The sequence below is a fragment of the Zingiber officinale genome, chromosome 6B (genome assembly GCF_018446385.1).
Source record: "Zingiber officinale cultivar Zhangliang chromosome 6B, Zo_v1.1, whole genome shotgun sequence".
NCBI classification, from domain to species: domain Eukaryota; kingdom Viridiplantae; phylum Streptophyta; class Magnoliopsida; order Zingiberales; family Zingiberaceae; genus Zingiber; species Zingiber officinale.
Genome location: NC_055996.1, coordinates 87,734,552 through 87,756,083, shown reverse-complemented (window position 1 = coordinate 87,756,083; position 21,532 = coordinate 87,734,552). Strand labels below are relative to the sequence as shown.

The window sequence follows — 21,532 nt, the reverse complement described above, 5'->3', positions numbered from 1 at the left end:
TTGGACAAATTAACGACCCTTTTCCTCTTCCACCCGACTCCTATTCCCGTCCGTAGAGCGGTAGAGCCGTGCGCTTCTTTCGCATCTCCTCCTTACTTTTGTATTATTTGCACGTGTAAACCTTACAGCGATTGTTCGACCAAATTAATGTTTCTTCTTTTCGGTCTATTTTGACCAGCAAAACGAGCCGTGTTCATCTACATGTGTCGGATGGTGTTAATATTAATATTATGGAGTGGTTTTATGTAAAGAGGCATGATCGCATGAATATTCGCACCGTTTCTTCAGAATACCCTAATAAATATTGTCTATTTTCCAACGGGAAAGCAACAGGGCGGAGTAAAAAACCAACCAACGAAACTGCTCCGTCAACGCGCATCCGCCACGATCTCCCGTCCTCCCCGCCGTCTTCGTCGCCTCCGCCGCCGTCGCCTCTCTCTTCAAAAGGCTCATTATCCGGCTATGAATCCATTCTGCTGCGCCTCTTCTGCTCCAGTCTCTCCAGCAGCAGCCGCCGCCGCGGCGACCTCCTTAACTTTCCCCTCCCTACCCGCCATGCCCCCTCCTCCACCCCCGCTACCGCCGCCTCCCTTTACCTCAGACGTCCGCAGGCGAGAATTCTTTCCTGCAAATAGAAGCGGCGGCCTCCGCTCCCCTGCCGGAACGGACAGCGATCAAGGCCGCTGTCACAGGTCCGCGGATCTCTCCGCCTCCCACCGCACTTCGTTCCACGACGCGCCACTTGACCACCGAGAGGTCCAACTCAACAACATCGTCGGAGACGGTATCGTCGGGATTCTCCATAAGTGGGTCAACTACGGCAAGGGATGGCGACCGCGCTGGTTCGTGCTACATGACGGTGTACTGTCTTACTACAAGATCCACGGCCCCGATCGCATCGACCTGAGGCAGGAATCTGAGAAGGGTTCCAAGATCATCGGGGAGGAGTCTGCCCGAAGGCTCGCCCGCCGGAAGAAAGGTGGCTCGCACCATCCCCGCAAGCCGGTCGGCGAAGTCCATCTTAAGGTCGGGAGCTGAAGCCCTAATTGACTTCTTTACGCTCTTTTCAAAATCGCTTCCGACGTTTTGCCATTTTTAATACTTTAGGTTTCCTCGATACGGGAGAGTAGATCGGACGATAAGAGATTCTCCATTTTCTCCGGGACCAAGCGCCTTCACTTGAGAGCGGAGACGGGGGATGACAGGGTGGCGTGGGTGGAGGTGCTGCAGGCGATGAAGGACATGTTCCCGAGGATTTCCAACGGTGACCACATGGCACCGGTCGACAACGTGCTGGTGTCCACAGAGAAGTTGCGTAAGAGGCTGCAAGAGGATGGACTGAGTGAGACGGCGATACAGGACTGCGAGCAGATCATGCGAAGCGAGTTCGCTGCGTTGCACAAGCAGCTCGTGCTACTTCAGCAGAAGCAAGCCCTCCTGGTCGACACCCTCCGACATTTAGAGGTATAAAAGGGACTTATTACATCTGGTCCTTTTTCTTTATCTGGTATAGAATTGAGGCCTCATCTTGATCTCGTGAGGTTTCTTGAATGATTGATGCTGCTGAAGCGAGCTGATTCTATAGACTTTTTTTTTTATCATTAGACTTTTCAATTATAAATTTGTATTCGAACCATTCCAAGATCACCCCATTAAAACATTACAAATTGTAGCAGGGAGAAATATGTTATTAGTTTGTCTACTTGATGAACCCCATTTGTGCTGCAGTTGACTACTGCTGTTAAATTATTCATTGTGGTTTTGTTTGTGCAATGATGTCTGTTGATGCCCGACTTGCATTACACTGAGAAACTAAATTTTTAGACCCTGCAGAGGATGTCAGATCTTAAATTTATCTATTAATATTTTCCTAGCAGCTTAAACTTTTGGGTTAAAGTCTTCAGGTTTAAAAAAGGTTTTTGGTCAGGTCCTTGTAGGATGCAGAAAGTTTATATGAACATCACACATTCACACCAGCTAGCTAGTCCTTTTCTTTTTCATTTTCAGGTTCAGAATTGTTTGATAATTTTAGTGTATTCAAACAAATCCATCAAAGCACTTGCATATGTATTCAACAGAAATATTCTTTTTGCTACATATGAGGTAACTACGCTATTCTCAAGAATATACAATGTTGTGTATGCATGTAATGTAAAACCTTATTAAAAATTCAATTTCTATTGTGCATTTCTTGATAAGGGAAGGTCAAAATGCATATCATGTGTTCACTGTCATACTCATGCTTCAATTGACTATATTGTGGTAAAACTCTCTATGTGCATGTGGTTAACAAGATAATCCATGCCTTCTAGTGGAATATTTCAAAATCACATTAAGACTACTCCATTATTGAGTCCTGGAACCTGCTTATTTTATGTTTCTGTCTACAGTTTGAATTCCTGAGTTGATATTAAACCTTGTGTCTATTTATCACCTATTGATATTCTGAAATTTGTTAAATACGACAATTTTTATCTGTTCAATCATTCTGAATGATACTGTTTTTCGTATTAGCACAACACCTGTGTGTACTTAGAAATTTTTTCCTTATTTATTATGTAGACAGAAAAAGTTGACTTGGAGAATACTGTTGTTGATGAGAGCCAAAGGCAATCAAAAAAGAAAGGGTCAGCCTATAGATCAAGACATGAGAAATGTAGTGGTATGGTTGCATGGTAGATGGATTGTGATAATTGTATAATCTATGCAATATAATTTATACTACATGATTTCCTGAGGAAAAGTTCTTTTTTAACCAATTCTTATGTATTATAATGTTGGAGGATAAAAGAGAATCAATCCACCATTCGTTTGATGTTTGTACATTTGGGCAGATTGTTTTGTCTTGGCAACTTATACATCTCCAGTAGGTAAAAGTAATATATTTCAGTTAGATAGGTAAATCTTTCTATAGAAATTTATTTGTGTGAGTTGTGATCCTTGCTGCATAAACTCATATAAGTTTGTTCTGCAGCTTCCTGAAATCTAGGCTTGTTCCTAATCAAGATCTCAATATTGCTAGTTTTCCATTTTAACTCTTAATGTTGTTTCTTATTTTATTTCTTTAGGGTGCTAATAATGATCCAATTGAAGCAGTTTTAACTTACTTGGGCCACTTTGAAGGTGCCAACTAGCTTAGCTGGTAATGACCTTGAAAGAAGTTGTCAATATCTCAGGTTCTAATCCCACTTTGATCACTTTGGTGGGATGCATGCCTTCCTTTCTCTTCAAAAGACAAATGTGTGCCACTTCTTTTATCTCTATGCTTGTAGGCTTCTTCAGAGCTTTATCATGCGTTTCAGGATCAGATCTCACTCTTCCATTATCTTCACAATTGATGCTATATGATAAACTTATTTGGTTTTTCTTCTATTTTCGAGAACTTTCTTGCTTGAATTAATGTACACAAATTGCTGATAGGACTCTTTGGCTTGTTTTTCCATTGATTAATTTTCTTTTGTGACATACTCTGATGAGTTCAAAAAGATTTCAAATTACTCTCTTCTTATTGCCAAAAGTTGCTCACTTCCATTGCCATGGTTTCTTGCAAGTCTCTCTCTTATTTATTTATATTTTTAAAATGTGAACGCCTACACTTGTAGATTGCAGAAATTTGCTCAACATGCCCTTCTGCATAGTACAGACATCATCTGATTGTTCAGGATTTCATTCAGGAACTAAATTTTCCCGAGAATAACTGAAATCATTTTGTATTTTATTCAGGATTTCAATATCAATTTAAGTATAACATTGACTATGATCTTTTAACTACCTGCAAGTGTACTGCAAGGTGACACTGTTAATAAGAATGCATTTTCCTGAATAACTTTGTGATATTTTGGTCAACATTATGGCTGGATTAAAGAACCATCATCATTCTTGTCCACTATAATCTTATAACTCGGCTTAAGACATTGCAGTCGTTTGTTTACATTGTTAACCAAGTAAGTGAACTATTCTTGCCACATATTGGACATTTACTAGTGTGTAAGTGTTCAGAGGCAACATTTGTGCCTTTTTCTGCATTTGTTAAAGAAATCCATGACTTTCTTTACTTCTTGGATATTCACCTTTTCTCAATTGAATGTAATTCTTCAGTGGTTTCTCCTCATCAATTTTTCTATTATATATGCCCTAATTGTCAATTTGTGAGATTCCTCTTGAATGCAAATTATAGTTTTTAAAAGATCACATTGAAAACCTGTCGAAGGACCTTTGCTTGTTTGAGGAATGCTCATTAATTATGCTGGACAGAACTTGAAATTTGAATATTATTTCTATGCATAATCAATAATTTGTCAGAATATGGCTGCAATATCTTTCTCCTATTCTCGTGGGTTATGTGGTTTATATCAGTCATGATATGAGTCAATTGTCAGCTTAACTTCCTATCGATCTTAATTGCTTGTAAATATGTTCTTTCGTAGAATGGAGTGCAAGTGAATCTGATTATGACAATGAAATGTATGATGCTGCTGAAGAAGATACAGATGATGAAGATAATACATATTTTGATACACGAGATTTTCTCTCATCAGGCTCTTTTAAGAGCCCTGAATCTAGCTTCCAAAGATCTGATTATGATTCTGATGATCAGAATGATTATGGTATCGGTTCTGTCAGTGATTCCTCAATGCAGTATGAGGGATTAAAATATTCCCATGTTACCAGGCGGAAAAAAATGCCTGATCCAGTTGAAAAGGAAAAAGGAGTGAGCCTCTGGTCAATAATTAAGGACAATATTGGAAAGGATCTTACAAAAGTTTGCCTTCCTGTGTATTTCAATGAACCTCTTTCCTCATTGCAGAAATGTTTTGAGGACTTGGAATATTCATACCTTCTTGACCAAGCTTCTGAATGGAGCAAAAAGGTGAATATCTAAAATGATAGGTATTTCTATTGGCCAAATCAGTGTCTCTTTGTTTAATGACCAAATTCATTTGTAAAGTGGTATGCTGCTGCAATTGGATTGTTCTTTGTTCAGATTAAGATTTCTGAGAACTTTGACTTCCATTTAATATTTGTTTCGTGTAATTATTGTTAGCGGACAAGTCCAATCATAGTTTTCCATCTTTCATAGTGTTTGCCATGAATTAAAATGAATTATTGGATGACAGAGTAAGACTAATGGCAGGAAAAGATCTCTCTTTTCAAGGAATTCACATCTAGATTCGGACACTGTTCAAACATATGTCCCCTTATAGAATCCAAACCCATATCTAGATCCAACAATTTCTTAATGGGTCATAATATGTACTTTATTTAATATCCCACTGAGTGGTATGAAACAGTTTGCTATGCTAGAGTCATACTGATAGATTATAAAATATCAGAATTTATCTCATTCCTGATATACATGCAAATTAAAAATGCAAATGGTATGTTCTTTGACTATGAATTTGGCTTTATTTCTGATGGCCTTTTTGTTTGGTTTGGTCAATAAATGTGTTTGTGGCAATATCCTGATAAGCTAAATAACTAATCATCACAATGTATAATCCATTCTTGCTTCTGTACTTCCCAACTTCATCATACTTGTATAAAATATTGGGCTCATTTTTGGTACAATAGTGTGGATTAACAGGTTCCAATTGTGGTTATTAATCATTTAATTTTGACTGAAATTTCCAAGAGAGTCACCTATTCTGATTTTCTTAGGTAATATTGTTTCTCTAATTTTCTTAGGCAATCTTGTTCTGGCCTCTTATTCTTCCTGAATTAATGCTTCTTTCATGTTTCTATATGGTTGTGTTTACTGATTGATACGAGAGAGTTATATTTGATTAACTTGATATATTTCCAAATGGAACCGTAGGGAAATGGACTAATGAGGATGCTTAATGTGGCTGCTTTTGCTGTTTCTGCATATGCTTCAACTGATGGCAGATCCTGCAAGCCGTTTAATCCACTGTTGGGGGAGACATATGAGGCTGACTATCCAGACAAACGCCTTAGGTTCTTCTCAGAGAAGGTAAGTTCAATATTTACAATCCTAAGGTTGATCATTTATGATTGCAGAGTCACTTATGTCATAGGTGACTATTGTATGTACATCCCTATTTTGAGCAGGTACAAAGATACTTTTGCTTGTATCTGAGCACAATTATATCATATGTTCTTTACTCGTCTTCATTTTCTCATATGTTATATATGGTGTGATCTTTAACAGAGTGAGCTATAATTTTGCAATGGAAGTGAGATGCTAATTTATTGTCTCTATTTGGTGTTTTCTAAAATAATATCTGGCCAAGAGCAATCCATTGTAAGAGACACCTATTATGAGGTTCAGAAATAACTATCATGCAACTAATTAGAGCCCATTTCATGTTATGAAGGAATAATCATGGCATAAATGATTTGGTTTTCTCAACAAACCACAAGTGTGACGATCCATAGGTCTTACATAATTGTTGCCATCTTATTAAAAACTTTGTCAATCATTTTGAAAGAATTATCTCACACAAGCTACGAATGTAACTTGCAACCTATTATCATCAAGGGATTGTACAGTGAGTTGACACAAAAATAACCTCAATAGCAGTTGATTAATATATAAATACAACTAATATGACAAAAAATGTTAATATATAATTTCAGAAAGGGGAAGATAAGGCAAAATTTAAATTTAATGCAAATCTATTAGGTTGGGTAAAAGTGCCAACGTAAAAAGATGATGTGAAAAATAATTTTCTTGGTGATAGTAGTTCCAATGTTTATGACTGTACAACCTGTTAGAATGTATTCAAAGAAGACTATGGATGTCATCTGAATGAATTTGATTGAATAGCTAAGAACTTAATAAATGCCTCCTAGTCATGTGTGAGCTACTTTTATGTTTATCTTTTGTCTGAATTACATGCAACATTCAGACTTATGGAGTAAAAGAGTTGCGCAAGGATTAATTTGTCAGGAAATGATAAATACAGGTTGAGGCTAGAATTTGCATAGTCCAAAGGTAATATATATACTGAATGACTTTTGTGCATTGAATATACTTTTTGTAAGGATGGTTTTGTGCTGTAACATTCCAGAATATCCAGAAGAAAGTGTATGAATCATGGTCTGGTTACCAGCATGCATTGAGCTTTTGATGTATTACTTTTAACATTATGGTCTTGTCAGCAAAAACTCTTCTTCTTTCTGTCCTCCTAGTGATTCCTTTTGTGGGGGATCGTGAAAGCTTTGATATTGTATCACGTTCTTAAAGATAATTTCCTTTACACTTTGGTAATGCCAATCAATATTTTGAGTGAGAATGCCAGACACGTACCATCATTCTTGGTAAAAATTTTACAGGTCAGTCACCATCCCATGATTGTTGCTTGTCATTGTGAAGGTAAAGGATGGAAATTCTGGGGTGATAGCAATTTAAAAAGTAAATTTTGGGGCCGCTCAATTCAACTGGATCCTGTTGGTGTTTTAACCCTTGAATTTGATGATGGAGAAGTCTTTCAATGGAACAAGGTCCGTGCCTTTGCATGGGATATTTGAAGTTCATTTTTTTTGACTCATCTCGAATGTTGAAAACTATTTGATTTCAGGTGGCAACTTCCATTTACAACCTTATATTAGGAAAACTTTACTGTGATCATTATGGGATTATGCGGATACAAGGAAATCGTGAATATTCATGCAAGCTAAAGTTTAAGGAACAGTCAATAATAGATCGAAATCCTCATCAGGTGATGAGCATTCTCCTAATCCTTATTTTGGTGGAGACAATACATTTCCTGCACAAGTTTTCCTCTTTCTGAAGAGTATTTCATGTCACTTATCTTTATCGAGTGTTTTTTTTTCTTTCATATATATTTTCAATTCTTTAAAGTTTTATTGATGATTCTCTAATTTTGCTACACCCTATCACATCATGATCTTGATTTAAGCCTTAAAGTTCTCTCGTGCAAGGATTTGAACACCAACCAATGTTGGCTCTGACCATATATTGAATGTTTATTATACCAATATTCTGTACTAGGATTTTAGCATTGGCCCAAAGCTGCTTTTGACCGCAGATTTGAATGGTTACAGTGAATTTACCAAGCAGCGTAGGAATGTTTGAGCTCTCTGATTAACCCTGTTGCCAAATTTTTCAAATTTATTTCATACCCTATGACTCTTTTGTTGGAATGAAATAGTAAAAGTATGAAGAATAATTTGTTTTCCTTGTCAGAAATGTAAGTTGCTATACATAAACTATTATAGGTGCAAGGCATAGTTCAGGATCGTAATGGAAGAACTGTTGCTACACTATTTGGTAAATGGGACGAGAGTATGCACTATGTCAATGGAGACTGCTCTGGGAAAGGTAGAGGATGTGAGCCATTGTCTGAAGCACACTTGCTGTGGAAACGTAGCAGGCCTCCTAGTTGTCCTACCAGATACAATCTCACACGGTTTGCAATAACACTCAATGAACTCACCCCTGGGTTAAAGGTAAGAAACATTCATCCATTTTTCACATCCATGGGTGTTGCTTAAATGGGGCATATGATGGTTTGTTTATTCCCTCTTTTGTCTGCCTGAACTGTTGAGCAGGAAAAATTGCCACCTACTGATTCAAGGCTAAGACCTGACCAGAGGTGCTTGGAGAATGGGCAGTATGAAATGGCAAATGCTGAAAAATTGAGACTTGAAAAATGTCAACGACAGGTTAAGCATGAAATACTCTCTTTTTATCCCAAACGACTTGCCATAAGTACTGAGTTGCCGCAACAAACAAATTTTCAATTTTCAGACCTTTGATTTGTTGCTCATGAAAGAGTTGGACTTAATTTCTGTTGAAATACTCGTCTTAAGCTTTTTTTAGTGAACCTACCCAACAATTCTTAAGCATCAATTGACAACCATTGATACTTGTTTTGTGTTTGGATTCTTCTGGTGGCTCATTGATGACTATGTCAATGCAGGCAAGAAAGATGCAGGAAAGAGGATGGAAACCTCGGTGGTTTGCGAAAGATAAAGAAAATGACACATATAAATACGTAGGTGGTTACTGGGAAGCCAGAGAAGAGGGCAAATGGGATGGATGCCCTGATATCTTCGGTCAAGTCGCCAATGATCAAATTGATGATTGACTATAATTTTTAAAAGCAAACGTATTTCTTTGATTTATTTTCCGTCTATATTTATTACTTTTTTGTTCTTTGCTTTCCTGGTTCTAATGGTTTTATAGCCATTTTTTAGCAACTAAATTCAGTGTAAAGCATAAAGAAATGAGAATGTAGGTTATACTGATGTTTACTTATTGGTCCAATTAACTTAACACAAGATACTCTTTTCCCTAAAGAAGCCAGTTTTCTGTGCTCTTGTCGCTGCAATGAGAATTGATTATTGGACAAAAATTAAGATGATATATTATTTTTTTCTCAATTGCTAGAGGGTTGTTTTATTTTATTTTTTAATCAAAAGTGCCATTTATACAATTTTTCTTGCTGAATTTATCTATTTAAATCCGCTGCACTTTCATCCACCATTCTAATGGTTGCTCCTAATGCTTGTTTGTGTATAGTTTTAGGAAAAAATCATTATATGGTTAATTTTGAATTTTATAATTTGATCAAAATAAAAAATAATTTATTCATAAATTTACAAAATAGATATTACTTAAATCTCTAGTTTATGAAAAAAAAAATATCCTTCAAATTTTTTTTTGAATTTTCTTAATTTATAATTCATTTTTTTAAAAAAAAAATTGTGGCAGTCTTTACATTATTTTAATTTTCTATCATTTTTAAATTTATAATTCATATGGCAAATTTAACCAAAATTGATATACAAATAATGGTCACTCTCATTTGTTTTATCCTAGCGGATGATAAATTGAACGGTGATAAAAGTGTCTTTTTATTGTTTTGAAAGAAAAACACCAATTTGACAGGGTTTTTTTTGTCAAAAAAGAAAATGCTTCATTTATTTTCACCCTTTTCATTCTAGCACCTAAAGATCCTCATTGATTCTTATATCAATCCAGTTATATCCTCGGAAAACCAAAAAAAAAAAATCCTCACAAGATCTATAAGATGCCTCGTAAAATTGTAAGGAGCGTTTGAACATAATCTTCTTTTAGTACAATTGTATCAATCAAGTTTCCAATTGTACTTGCAGACAAACTCCTCGTCTCTCTCATAAGCATCAATCTACTGTTTCTTTCTCTTTCGCTGCCTTTGCCTTCCATGTAAAGCACTGTGAATCGAAGCCTGCCTACATTAGAGGGAGCTACTGATGTACCCACAATCCAATCCAGGGACAGCTACTTGTTGTACCAATGACACAATGCAATCCCTTTCTCGTGCATTTCCTTGCCTCTTTTTGACCATGCAGTTGCATGTCTATCGATCACCTGCAATTTTAGAAATAAATGTCTGTAACTGCGTAGTTAATTGAAAAGGGCATTCAATAAGATTCCATGTTAAGAATATAAATGGTACAGTTTGTTTGAACCCCGGCCCTTTCCGAAGAGTTAAAAATTTCTTTAGAAGATGATCAGAAATCAAATCTTAACGACAAATAAGATTGGGAGATGCAGACAATCAACGCATATGTATCGTGATGTGACTCAAGAGACAAGAATAAAGCAGGAAGTTAAGTAGTTAAGTACTGCCAAAGCTTCTCAATTAATTATTTTGGATTTTAAAAGTGAACAAATTTTTTAAAATGAATTCTCTTTGTTGTGTTTGTTAGAGCCATTTTATTATATATCTTATTCCAAAAAAAAAACAGAATTCGCCTTATAAAAATTAATGAAACCCACAAGTACTTTATTTATTTAATTATTTTTAATATTCTGCTAAATTCAATTAATTAGGTGTCAATCTCCAAAACACCCTTTTTCATGTCCCATCCACACCTTTGTTACTTGGTGTAGTAACACGGCGGCGACGTCATGCATCATTTCGAAAAACTACCAAAATCATTTCATTTCAATCCGATTTGACCTGACTTTGTCCAAAATTTCGCGTCAAATTCAGACCTTAATATTAAAAACAAAGTGCAACCATTTACATGTCTATCACGTTGGCAAAGGAGACTGATCACCTAGTGCCCCGCCAATTTATTCTAATATTAACATAGAATAATGACTGATATATAAAGAAAATATTCATCTCAATTTGTTAAAATTCAAATCTGAGATCATAAAGTGATAGTACCTCATACAGGACCGTTCCTCATAGAACTAGTGGCGGATTTAGGGGAGTGAGGGTGTGCTTGAGCATCCCTTTACTCTCGAAAAATTTAATCAATATGTTACAATCTGATGGACAGTGAGAAGAAAGATAAACTCAGCTCTCTTCTTTGAACAATTTTTTTTTTTTTTTTTTTTTTTTTTTTTTGTCTGGATCTGACACTGCATAGAACCCTCTCCATGTCACAGATTGTTGGTAAATGTATACGTCAGTGACAGTGACAAAGGCATTCGCAAGATAAAAGAACCATGGCTGGCCTGCCTGGCTCCTCTCATTTCTGTTTCTTCCTGTCTTCGTTAATAATTAATTTTATGGGCTGTAATTTCTCAAGAAGAAACTCCTTCCTTGTATTTTGCGTTAATTTTATATTGTTTTGTTGGTAGAATAAATTCAAAACATAATTTATGCATATTTTAAAACTAGCCTATAAAATATTAATCTCATTTAAAATATAAATTATGATCATCTTATTACTCATCTGGGTATTTTACCGTTGCATATTGTTTTGTTGTTTGGATCTTATGTAGCTGGATCAAAATAAATTCATAAGAGTTTTCATCATAAATTTCTTCTAAAAATACTGAGAAATGATATATTTGTTAAAGGTCTAATTAGCTATAACTTAGTGCTAAAAGTTGAGAAATTGCTTGCATCATCGAACTTAAAATGGTAAAAGAAATGCAATTGAATTAGCTGAATCGATTCATCTCTCTTGTATTTATTTTATTAATGAGAAAATTGATAAAAAAATTACATATGAGCCTCTATCATTTTATAAATTATTATTATTATTATTTTGTTAATTTAGATATTTGATTACAAATTAATCCTTTTGATAATCAATTCAACCTTATGAAAGTTTTTCATCGACCAGAAAGCTCAGATGAGTCCTAATAACGGTCCAAAATCACCAGAAAGCTCAGATGAGTCCTAATAACGGTCCAAAATCACAAATGGTTCGAACATCACGAGCATATGATATACCTTGTGAGACATTTGAACTCTCGTTGTATAGAAATCTATTCTATCTTTTACTATCGCACCATGCTCCGGGGCAAAGTTGAACAGACTGATAAGTTCATAAGTTAATAATTACAATAAAGTGGACAATGACAACACTTATGGTGCTTAAACATGTTCCTCATTTCATGGTGCGTTGTTTCTAGTGGTCCTCACTTTTATTTTCCTTCAAGTCAATGTAGCTTAGGTTTTTATTATCAGACCAGATCCAAATTCCTCAATGGTTTATAAACAAATAAGGGATATTTGAATCAATAAGAGAATGAATTCTGTTACCTGCAATATGCATATGTTTTTCTCATAGTGGATGGCCACTTCGAACATCTAAATTATATTAAAAAAACAAAAAAAAACAACTAAGGATTAGTAAATTGTTGTGGAAAAACAAAGATCTAAATATTTGTTCATACATGATATAATGCCAAGGTCACCCAAAACAAGTTTCATTCTTGTTGGGTGTTATTTACGTTCATTTTATTAATAATTATAAAAAAAATGGTAGTAAAGATCACTCTTTTATTTAATGAAAAATAGCACGATAGAATCCATAAACGCTGACACAATCTTTGACTTCAGTGATATTATTAAGTAATATTGTAAAGAGAAACTGGGACGAGGCAAGCACGGCAGAGTCCGACGTGCTGCCCACTTCATGCAACAAGAAGTAGTTTATTTTGATACACCAAATAATTAGCAGCCGTAGACAAAAGGTTTTATCTCTATGGAATCGCCAGTAGGTTGTAGTCTGCATCCTTTACCTCTGCAAGAAACGTGGAAGCTGCAGCGTTAGATAAGACCAGTCAAAAAAATAAATCGAATTAAAAAAAAAAAAAGAGAGAGAGAGAGATTGAGATGTGCAAAGGTAAGCAAGAATGGCACATGGAGAGAGAGATGGTAACAAGAAAGAGAGATCTCATCAACTCACGCATCTTTGTTGTTGCACTTTTCTCTGCTTTTGATGCCGTTCCACTCCACTTTCTTTGGCTCCAATGCTCATAGCCTCTTACACTTCTAGTTTTCTCTTCTCAGAGGATAGGGTAGAGGGTGAGAGTCTCTGCCAGTTTCTCTGCTTTGCCTGGAAAAGCTTGTAGGAATACATATGAAACAAACAGCAAACGATAACAGGAAACCAGTAAAATGATTATATAAAAGTCGGAATAAATTTAATCTATAAATATGTTCATGATCATCCTGTACATGCCTTATTGGATGCATTTCACAACTCTCAAGAGCATGATATATTTCCTTCTTTTTTTTCAGAAAGCAAAAATTGTGGCCTTTCAAAATTCAGCCTCAAACAGATATGACCGACTGACTTCCATCTTAAAACAAATCACTCAAATTCAAGCTACGTACTCAGATCTGCATAGATGTCATGTTTGAGTCATAGCATAGGTAAGCCAACCTTCTTCAAAGCAATGTATCTGATAGGCAGCCAAAGCTCTATTTTGATTTGTAGTGGCTGAGTGTAAAATTAAGCTTCAAATGCCCACTTAGACACCAATCCACCATCATGGAAAATAAGAAGCTCTAAATTTTATTCATCATCAGTCTTCTATGTTGCAAGGAGATTTGTTACCTCTCACAAGTCAGCTGATAGCATTGCTTCAAATTCAGGTGTCATACTTGACTTGTGTTAACTTTTGAGAAAAGTGCAGAGATATTCAGCTTCCACAGATTTTTTTTCCTCATATGACCGTGTTATTTTCAAATCAATCATCTTCTATGAAAATTCTCCTGATGAAATCTTGGAATCTCCTAGAGTAGAGCTTAGGATCCACTGCTGAGATGGAATTGGGATCTACTTGCAAGGATTTGTATGCATGCTCCAACTTCTTAGAGATATCATAGTCTTGGAGGATATCTATGATGCCAAAGTAGAGAATTACATTATGGATATAGTCATTGTGGATCGACATGGATCCACTTTTAGTCGTGCGCTCTGCTCTTGCGGGCATGTTAATGCCCAGCTGAAGTAAAGATTTCCTATGTGAAGAAAATAAATATAGACACGTCAGCTGTTAACACAAAATTTCAGATGTTGAAATTTAGACTAAGACATCATAAGAATTAGAATGCATGTATAAGATCTAGACTTACATCTGCACGCTTTGTCATTTAATAAATAGTTTTGAGGGCAAGATCTACCCTCCATGATTCCAGAAACAGAGAAAAAGATTGCAAACATCATTGAACTGAAACATACCTAAACATCATGAACTATCTTGACACTAGAAACAAACAGCCAGGGGCCCGAGCAATGCAATACTCATCCTCTATTAGCACAATGGGTAGCAGCAGATCGACACGATAATTAAAATGTAATGCAACGAAAATTGCCGTGTGGTATTGCTTTATGAAGAAGATCAAAGAATAGCTAATTCTAAACAAATATTCTTTTCATGGAAGCTGCAGTACATTGGGAACTTTTTTTTTACACCCAGAATGATAAGTTGGCTGAACAAGAATAATCATAGAAAAGAATAGACATGACCATCTTCTTCAAGGCAAAGCACCTAGTTGAAACTTATCATTAGCAAACCTAGACAAATAATGATTTCTATAAGTTATTTCAAACATATTCCTCAAGGGCAAACCTCTCAAACACATACTTTGAGAGAAGGTATATGAAACCTATTTTCTACATAATTTCAATATAAGGAATCAATATCTTAGGCAAGGAGAACTGCTTGTGCTTGATAGTAAACACATAATAACAATTCAATTAGTACAGAATATATTTTAATCGATCTTATGTTGATTGATAAGACATACCAGTCATCCCTTGTCGTATCCATATTCTGATGGCTAGACTTTGAGAATTGCAAGTCCGACCAAGCCACTAGATCTTGAAAAGAGTCACTCTTGCGATAAGCCTCTGAGAAAGGAATATTATTTTAGACTGAGCTGCATGCTCTATAAACTGCTTGATAGATATATCAAATTTTGAGAGAAATCACTTACTTGGAGGAGGAGAGCATGGTGATAGGGCAGTCCAGGATGGTGAAATGTCATCACAGAAGTGAATTCCTAATAGAAGACTATAATCCATAATACCCTCTGCTTCCAAGAATTCACAATCCCACTTGATTTGTCTGAAAGATAAGCAGACCTCATTAAATGATAGAAGGTGGGAATAGGTCAAAAAGCATATGTAAAATTGCTAGAGTTAGAAAGTTTACTTACTCTAGAAGCTTTAGGTACCATGACCTATGCAGTCGAAATGCATAATTAAGGTCAAGATCCTTCAGAGTCATCACCTCATCAATCTCTTCCTCAGCCTTACAAGTTGTTCGACCATAGGATGAACCTTTCAGGTCAAATCTTCTATGAATGTGGTATTCTGAGCAGAACAAATTGCTCATTACCACAAATCGTGTCTATTATCCAGGCAGGGGTAACCAAATTGGTAAGCTGATATTATCCTTCGGTAACAATTAAACAAGAAAAGAAGGCAGAAAGATTAAGTTATAGTGCAGAAACTTAAGCCAAATCACTTGCCTTTGGTGCACCAATTGGCTTCACACAATGCACACCACAGAACTTTGTGATCAATGAGTTTTTGTACATAGAAACTTGTTTGTAGTAACTTGGTAGCATCCTAAGAAGTACCTGAATAAAAAGTGTTAGAGAAGATTACGCCAACATCAGGATAAGAATATAATATTTCCCACAGAAGTGACTGTAAACGGGGTGGGTATTAACAAAAAAATCTAATAATTTCCCAATCATTAACAAACATATGATGACACCTTGCCTATCAACTGGATTTTCCTTGCATATCCACCACTAATTACTTTACAATTTATCACTCATGTTGACTGAAAGCAAGAATCCAGAGCTTAACAAACTAAAATTACCATATATAAATATGCATTACTCATAAATATAACCAAAACTCACAGGTCAATCTATGAGTATATTGTAACCATTCATTAATTTCAAACGAGAATAATAAGTATAGCAATAGAACACAATTTTCCTATTTCAATAGGCAACTATTAGATTGAGTCTTCTTCCATACCATTCTTACTTAAGTTGCATTCCTTTCCCGTGATGAATTCATATAGATAGAAGATAAGAAATACTTGGAAACACAAAATGAAATACCCAAAAGGAAATCTTTTATCTAACCTTCACTTCAGATTTTTTCACCGTCTTAATCATGAAGCGATCATCTTGGGTAAGGTAAAAGACACTCCCACTCTTTCCTGGTGAGGACAATTCCCTCAATGCATCATTTCCACATATACCTAGCATATAATCTGCTGGATCTACATTAAACAACTTCCTCAAGTGTCTGCAAACAGAACCAATAAAAATTACTCAGACAAAACAAAAGGACAAAAGTTAATCAAATTAGCAGGGGAAAAAAATCCAACAGATGCACTCTACAATTGCTTAGAATGAATATTACCTGAAAACCATGGGACAATAGTCCTTCCAACGGAACTCAACCGACTGATGGGGTGGAGTTGTCTTTGATCCTTCAGGCGGAAACCTTGTCCAAAACTTCTCACTGGGTTCAAAATCCCCTGTTTTGAGCTCTCTCACTGAACCAGGCTTCCCAACAGAATAACTGAAAGAAAAGAAAATTGAACCAACAAAAGTTGATGTCATTCTTAAGGCCAGAAAATAGAGACCAACTAGCAAGATATCAAACCATCTACCTGATGCCCAATTGAAGGTTCAACATCAAATTGTAATTCTTATGGCCTTTAGATATAGTCAGCCCGGGCTTCTTTGGTTCTCTCGTTGACGAGAAACATGAGCTGCGCCGCTGCGGCATGGAACCAACTAGTGTGCCCTGAACGAAGGGAAGCCCATCCTTGTAGAGCATGACCGCCTCGATTGTGTCAACAATGTCACATGTAATATCTCCTGCTTCACCATCAGATTCCCAGATACATATCCTTGGGAAGTTTTTCTCCGTGGTGGAGCTCCTCCGTCCTAGCAGAGCTTCATCCACCGATGGCCTCTTCCTTGAACCGGGTACCAGTGACGGCAGCACGAAGGTTTCCTCCAAGGGGGAGAACGGGCTCCTTTTTCCGTTGATCTTTTTGCCACCGGAGAGAGCAGGGTAAAAGGTACCATTGATGCTCTTGAGATCGTCTTTGCTCCAGTTACCGACATAGCAGCTCCCGTCAGGCCACGTGAAAACACCGCTTCCTTTAGGCACGCCGTTTTCCCAAAGACCATCATAGCGGTTGCCATTCGCCCAGATAAACACCCCACGGCCGGAGATGACGCCGCTCCGCCATTCTCCGGCGTACTCGTTCCCAGTTCGCCACACGTACCTGCCTCGGCCCTCCTGGAGGTTGCGACGCCATCCACCCTCATAGTAGTCGCCATTAGCGTACCATTTACATCCGTACCCGTGTTTTCGGTCGGAGACCCAGAGACCGCGGTAAGTGTCGCCCTCTGATCCTGTGAACGTCCCAAACCCCTCCATACGACCGAAGCGGAAGTCACCCTCAAACGTCGCGCCGGAGTGCCACGAGAACTTGCCCTTCCCAGCGGCCTTCCCCCGCCGCCATTCACCATCATACATACAACCGTCCGCCCATAAATACTTCCCCCGTCCGTGGGGGCCGTTCCCGACGAAAGACCCAGTGTACATGTCCCCATTCTCCAGAACCTTCTCCACCACCACCGCTGCCGCCTCCTCGTCGGGCGGACCGAAGGCAGGAGCAACTCTCCTGCCCCCACCGCTCTGAGATCTACTCCTCGAGTAGTGGAACGCTTCAGCCGCGACCACAGAAGGGACAGCTACCACCACCGGCCTATCTCCCTCCGCAACCGTCGCGTCGGTCGCTCCATTGGCGTCTCCGCCACGTCCATGCCTCCTCATTCTCCGACGGAAAGGCCTAACCTCCCACAGCCAATCCCGGCATTCCTCTACTCCCCTTTTCCCTCCTCCGACCGACGGCAACTACTAGAGAAATCAAATCCGCGACAATTAAGAAACCCAAGGAGAAATCCCTAAACAGGAACTCCAACAAAGCAGATAAAGCAAAGAAGACGGAGGAGTGGAGAACAGAAGAGATCAAAGAGGAGAAGGAAGGGAAGGCCAGCGGAGGCTGTCCTCGCTGTGTTGTTTTGTTCTTTAGCTTTTGCTTTCCTCTGCTGCGGCTTCGATTTGGAGGAGAGAGAGAGCATAGAGACCATTCTCGACACTTGGAATGACGAAATTACCCTTCTATTTCTTCGATGATTCCGAACGCCACCCTGTGAATGATCCAATGGACTCGTCGAACTGACGAGGAATCCGAAGGACGAATTAAACCCAGCGAATTACAGACTCTTTGCGTACGAGATTACCAAACTGCCCCCTCTCAATTTAACGGATCGCGGTCCCGTCACCGTAGACCTCATTCGGGTTGTTGGCGTCGCCCGACGCTACAGTATTCCCGAGATAATCACTAACTCCCACCGCTTTGGTTGCGTTATTCACCGTGTTTCGTGGAACGAGCGAAAACGGCCGTCGTAAGTTACATCGTCCGTCATTGTGTTCTATGTGAAAAACAGCGAACGATGATTCATAAATACGATTTTGCTGATCCCATAGGTCATCTGAGTTGGTATATGATGGGGGCAAACGATTTCACCTTTTTCACATAAATACGATTTTACTAAGAAAAAAAAAATAATTGACTGATTCATCCTATAAAAATAATTATGTCCTTTATTTTAAAAAAAAATTTATAAATACATCATAATTAAAATTTAAACCACGTATGTCTATACCATAACCCCTAGGATAATAGACTTTTCTAAGATAAAGTACAGTAAGTGAATGATTAATCTTTGATTAATGTCATTTGGTGGAAGTAGGAGAAAGATTCCATGGATGATATATTGATATGTATCACTATTGGAGATAAATAATGGTTGGAACATCAATTATGTATGATCTTTGATACTATGTATGTAATTGGTTGGGTACATTTAGATACTAAATGGTTAATTTATATTTAATTAGATGATTTTTAGGGGTGTAAATGGATTCATGACCTATTTGAATCTCGATTAAATAAAAGTTCATTTAAACTTGTTTAATAAGACTTGTTAAGATAAATAAATCAAACTCAAGTTTCATAATATTTGACTCGTTAGCTCGTGAATATCTTTTAAATTTATGAATCAACTTTAAATGAAAAATAATAGTTTTGATATTGAATTTATAGATTTTACATTCTACTTATAAATATATAGAATAAAATTTATTTATTAGAATAAATTATAAATTTTAATAAGAATATTATAATTTTTTTAAAATATATAATTTAGTTTTTAATAAATATTTAAATTTATAATTTATATTTATTAAATTCATTTAGGCTCGATAAAAGTTCGAATAATCTCATGAGTCATGAATATATTCGTTAAATAAAACTCGTGCTCGGTTCGATTATAAACGAGTCAAATTCAACATTCAAGTATTCGGCTCGATTCTGTTCAATTACACCCCTAGAGATATCAAAATGATTAAGAGGTAGGAGAGAATTAAAGAATAATATTGGTGGATAATTGGAATTTTGAATTCGATCGGGATGATTATAGATGTAAAAAAAATATTGAAACGAAGCATATTTGAAATTTTATGATTTCAAAGTTTGCAACTTGGTTAGGAGGAAAGAATATTTCACCAAATTGCAGTTCGATATGTCGAAGATATTTTGAAATTATTTATCCATTATTTTGGAGCACCAATTGTCTAGTGTTAAAATTGGGCTTAGTGGGCTGGGTTGATGGTTACTGGGCTGATATTTTAGTTGGTCGGGTGTCAAGATATAAGCTGGAAAAAGGCAAGCCAATGTCGGTCGCAAGCCTATAGAGAGCGGGGCCAGGGCTAACGGGAAGATCAAGAATGGCCGAGGGTAGCAAATCGAAAGTGGCGGTTTCGCAGGTTTGGATCTGAGATGCGCGGAAGGAGCAGGTATTGACGATGATCGACGTTCGTCATCTTCCGCGGCTGCAAATGGATGTGGCTCGGCAAGTTTGCGACTCCATTGATGTTTCTGCTTCAGATTTTCTCCGAGGGCCTGCATTTTTGAGGGAGAATGGTGGACAAAGTTCGAAATCGCACGTCGTTAGTAGCGATCGAAAGGCGCGGATGCCGATTGGAGATCGATTGCGTTGAGGTAGGTTCTGAACTCTTCTTTTGAATCATTTCGTACGTCGATGATGGATTTGACGCCAGACGCCAGTTAGCCAAGAGATGGTGAAAACGGAACCGTAACGACTTTTGGTGTACGGGTTAGATGAGTGATTGCCGACCCGGTCGGCTGGACGATTTGATAGCGAGTGGATTTCGGTAGGGTGATGAGAGTGATATGGTAGAGTTTAATCTATTCCGAATCTTTGTGCTCGGCTAGAGTGAGCTATTCGACGAGGTTAGTGGTGTAGGTGAGCTTTAGGTACTGGGTTGGCGGGGGAAGTTGTAAATGATCAGGTGTAGCCCTGGAAGAATATGACCAAAAGTAGATGATTTGAAAATCCTTCCTTCAAATTTAGGCCTGAGTACCCGGAGAACTGAAATAGAAAGGAAAGAAAGGGAATGAGGAAAAGAAAATGAGTAGGAAACGATGATAGGAATAAAAATTTATTTACCAGATAAAAAGAAGGGAAAGAATTCGAAAAAAACTAAAATTACCTTTTATTCTCATCTCTTCCCTCAATTAGATTTTGGCCTCTCACTTGAAAACCACATCCTCAATTAGATTCTATCCCTATGAGTATGGTGCAGTGGTAAAGTACTCAATGGAACAATAAGAGGACAGAGTTCGAATTCCAAATGAAACATATATCTTGGAGGTCGACTTCTGAGTGTGTATAAGTCGTATTTCAGATTTACCCAGTAGGCAAACTAGGAGAGAAAACTATCTACCTCTAGCATTAGTCTGGCTAAGTCTGAAATACAAAGGCCGCATCTAGGTTGGCTCTCATGATAGCACCTAGCTCACCTATTATGCCTCTCTGCCCTTCTTGCTAAGATCACTCAAGTGGATATGATGAAGATGGAGGAGTTATCCCAGCCAAGGTTCCTTTAAAGATCATTGTATGGCTTCTATGATTCTATCTAATTGTAAAACGAGATATAAGAAGAATGACTAAAATGTATATACTACATATATCTTTTATTTTACTTCTTATTATTAAATCCAACATCATCTCAACCGGTGTCTGTACAAAGTGTCTAGTTAACTATATGAATCTTAATTTTGCACTAAACTCTACCCATCTTTATGCATGTTCATGTCATCTCATCATATTTTTATTTCTTTTATAATTTATTAGAGCTTCACTTAGTGGCTACTATTAGGTTA

The 21,532-nt window shown here is 37.2% G+C and overlaps 2 protein-coding genes across 5 annotated transcripts; one reads left to right on the top strand and one right to left on the bottom strand.

Annotated features, from left to right (window-relative positions):
• Positions 1–302: 302 nt before the first annotated feature.
• On the top strand, positions 303–9,285 carry LOC121992983 (oxysterol-binding protein-related protein 1C-like). 3 transcript variants are annotated; one of them, XM_042547642.1, is made up of 10 exons: positions 303–1,026; positions 1,108–1,464; positions 2,563–2,662; positions 4,428–4,870; positions 5,816–5,971; positions 7,297–7,464; positions 7,542–7,682; positions 8,203–8,433; positions 8,536–8,649; positions 8,907–9,285. In XM_042547642.1, exons 1-10 carry the CDS (start codon positions 463–465, stop codon positions 9,072–9,074), a joined length of 2,442 nt encoding a protein of 813 aa, XP_042403576.1. In that variant the 5' UTR covers positions 303–462; the 3' UTR covers positions 9,075–9,285. The 3 variants fall into 3 exon arrangements, with proteins under 3 accessions (XP_042403576.1, XP_042403578.1, XP_042403577.1); XM_042547643.1 differs by lacking the exons at positions 303–1,026; positions 1,108–1,464 and adding an exon at positions 3,069–3,176; XM_042547644.1 differs by lacking the exons at positions 303–1,026; positions 2,563–2,662 and having other exon boundaries at positions 1,326–1,464.
• A 3,466-nt stretch (positions 9,286–12,751) lies between these two features.
• Positions 12,752–18,334, bottom strand: LOC121992981 (phosphatidylinositol 4-phosphate 5-kinase 1-like). 2 transcript variants are annotated; one of them, XM_042547641.1, is made up of 10 exons: positions 16,874–18,334; positions 16,621–16,782; positions 16,338–16,503; positions 15,705–15,815; positions 15,390–15,583; positions 15,168–15,298; positions 14,979–15,081; positions 13,560–14,189; positions 13,129–13,278; positions 12,752–12,963 (listed from the first exon to the last, which is right to left on the bottom strand). In XM_042547641.1, the coding sequence occupies exons 1-8, from the start codon at positions 18,052–18,054 to the stop codon at positions 13,916–13,918; spliced, it is 2,322 nt and encodes a 773-aa protein (XP_042403575.1). In that variant the 5' UTR covers positions 18,055–18,334; the 3' UTR covers positions 12,752–12,963; positions 13,129–13,278; positions 13,560–13,915. The 2 variants fall into 2 exon arrangements, with proteins under 2 accessions (XP_042403575.1, XP_042403574.1); XM_042547640.1 differs by having other exon boundaries at positions 13,129–14,189.
• Between the last annotated feature and the right edge of the window lie 3,198 nt (positions 18,335–21,532).

Excerpts from the sequence above, each read along its gene's own strand:
- LOC121992983 (XM_042547642.1), top strand. The coding sequence starts at position 463 with ATGAATCCATTCTGCTGCGCCTCTTCTGCTCCAGTCTCTCCAGCAGCA. Across the intron at positions 7,465-7,541 it reads AAGTCTTTCAATGGAACAAG|GTGGCAACTTCCATTTACAA; the intron begins GTCCGTGCCTTT and ends ATTTGATTTCAG. Across the intron at positions 7,683-8,202 it reads TAGATCGAAATCCTCATCAG|GTGCAAGGCATAGTTCAGGA; the intron begins GTGATGAGCATT and ends AAACTATTATAG.
- LOC121992981 (XM_042547640.1), bottom strand. The coding sequence starts at position 18,054 with ATGAGGAGGCATGGACGTGGCGGAGACGCCAATGGAGCGACCGACGCG. Across the intron at positions 15,584-15,704 it reads AGCCAATTGGTGCACCAAAG|ACACGATTTGTGGTAATGAG; the intron begins GCAAGTGATTTG and ends CCTGGATAATAG. Across the intron at positions 15,082-15,167 it reads ACCATGCTCTCCTCCTCCAA|AGGCTTATCGCAAGAGTGAC; the intron begins GTAAGTGATTTC and ends TTCCTTTCTCAG.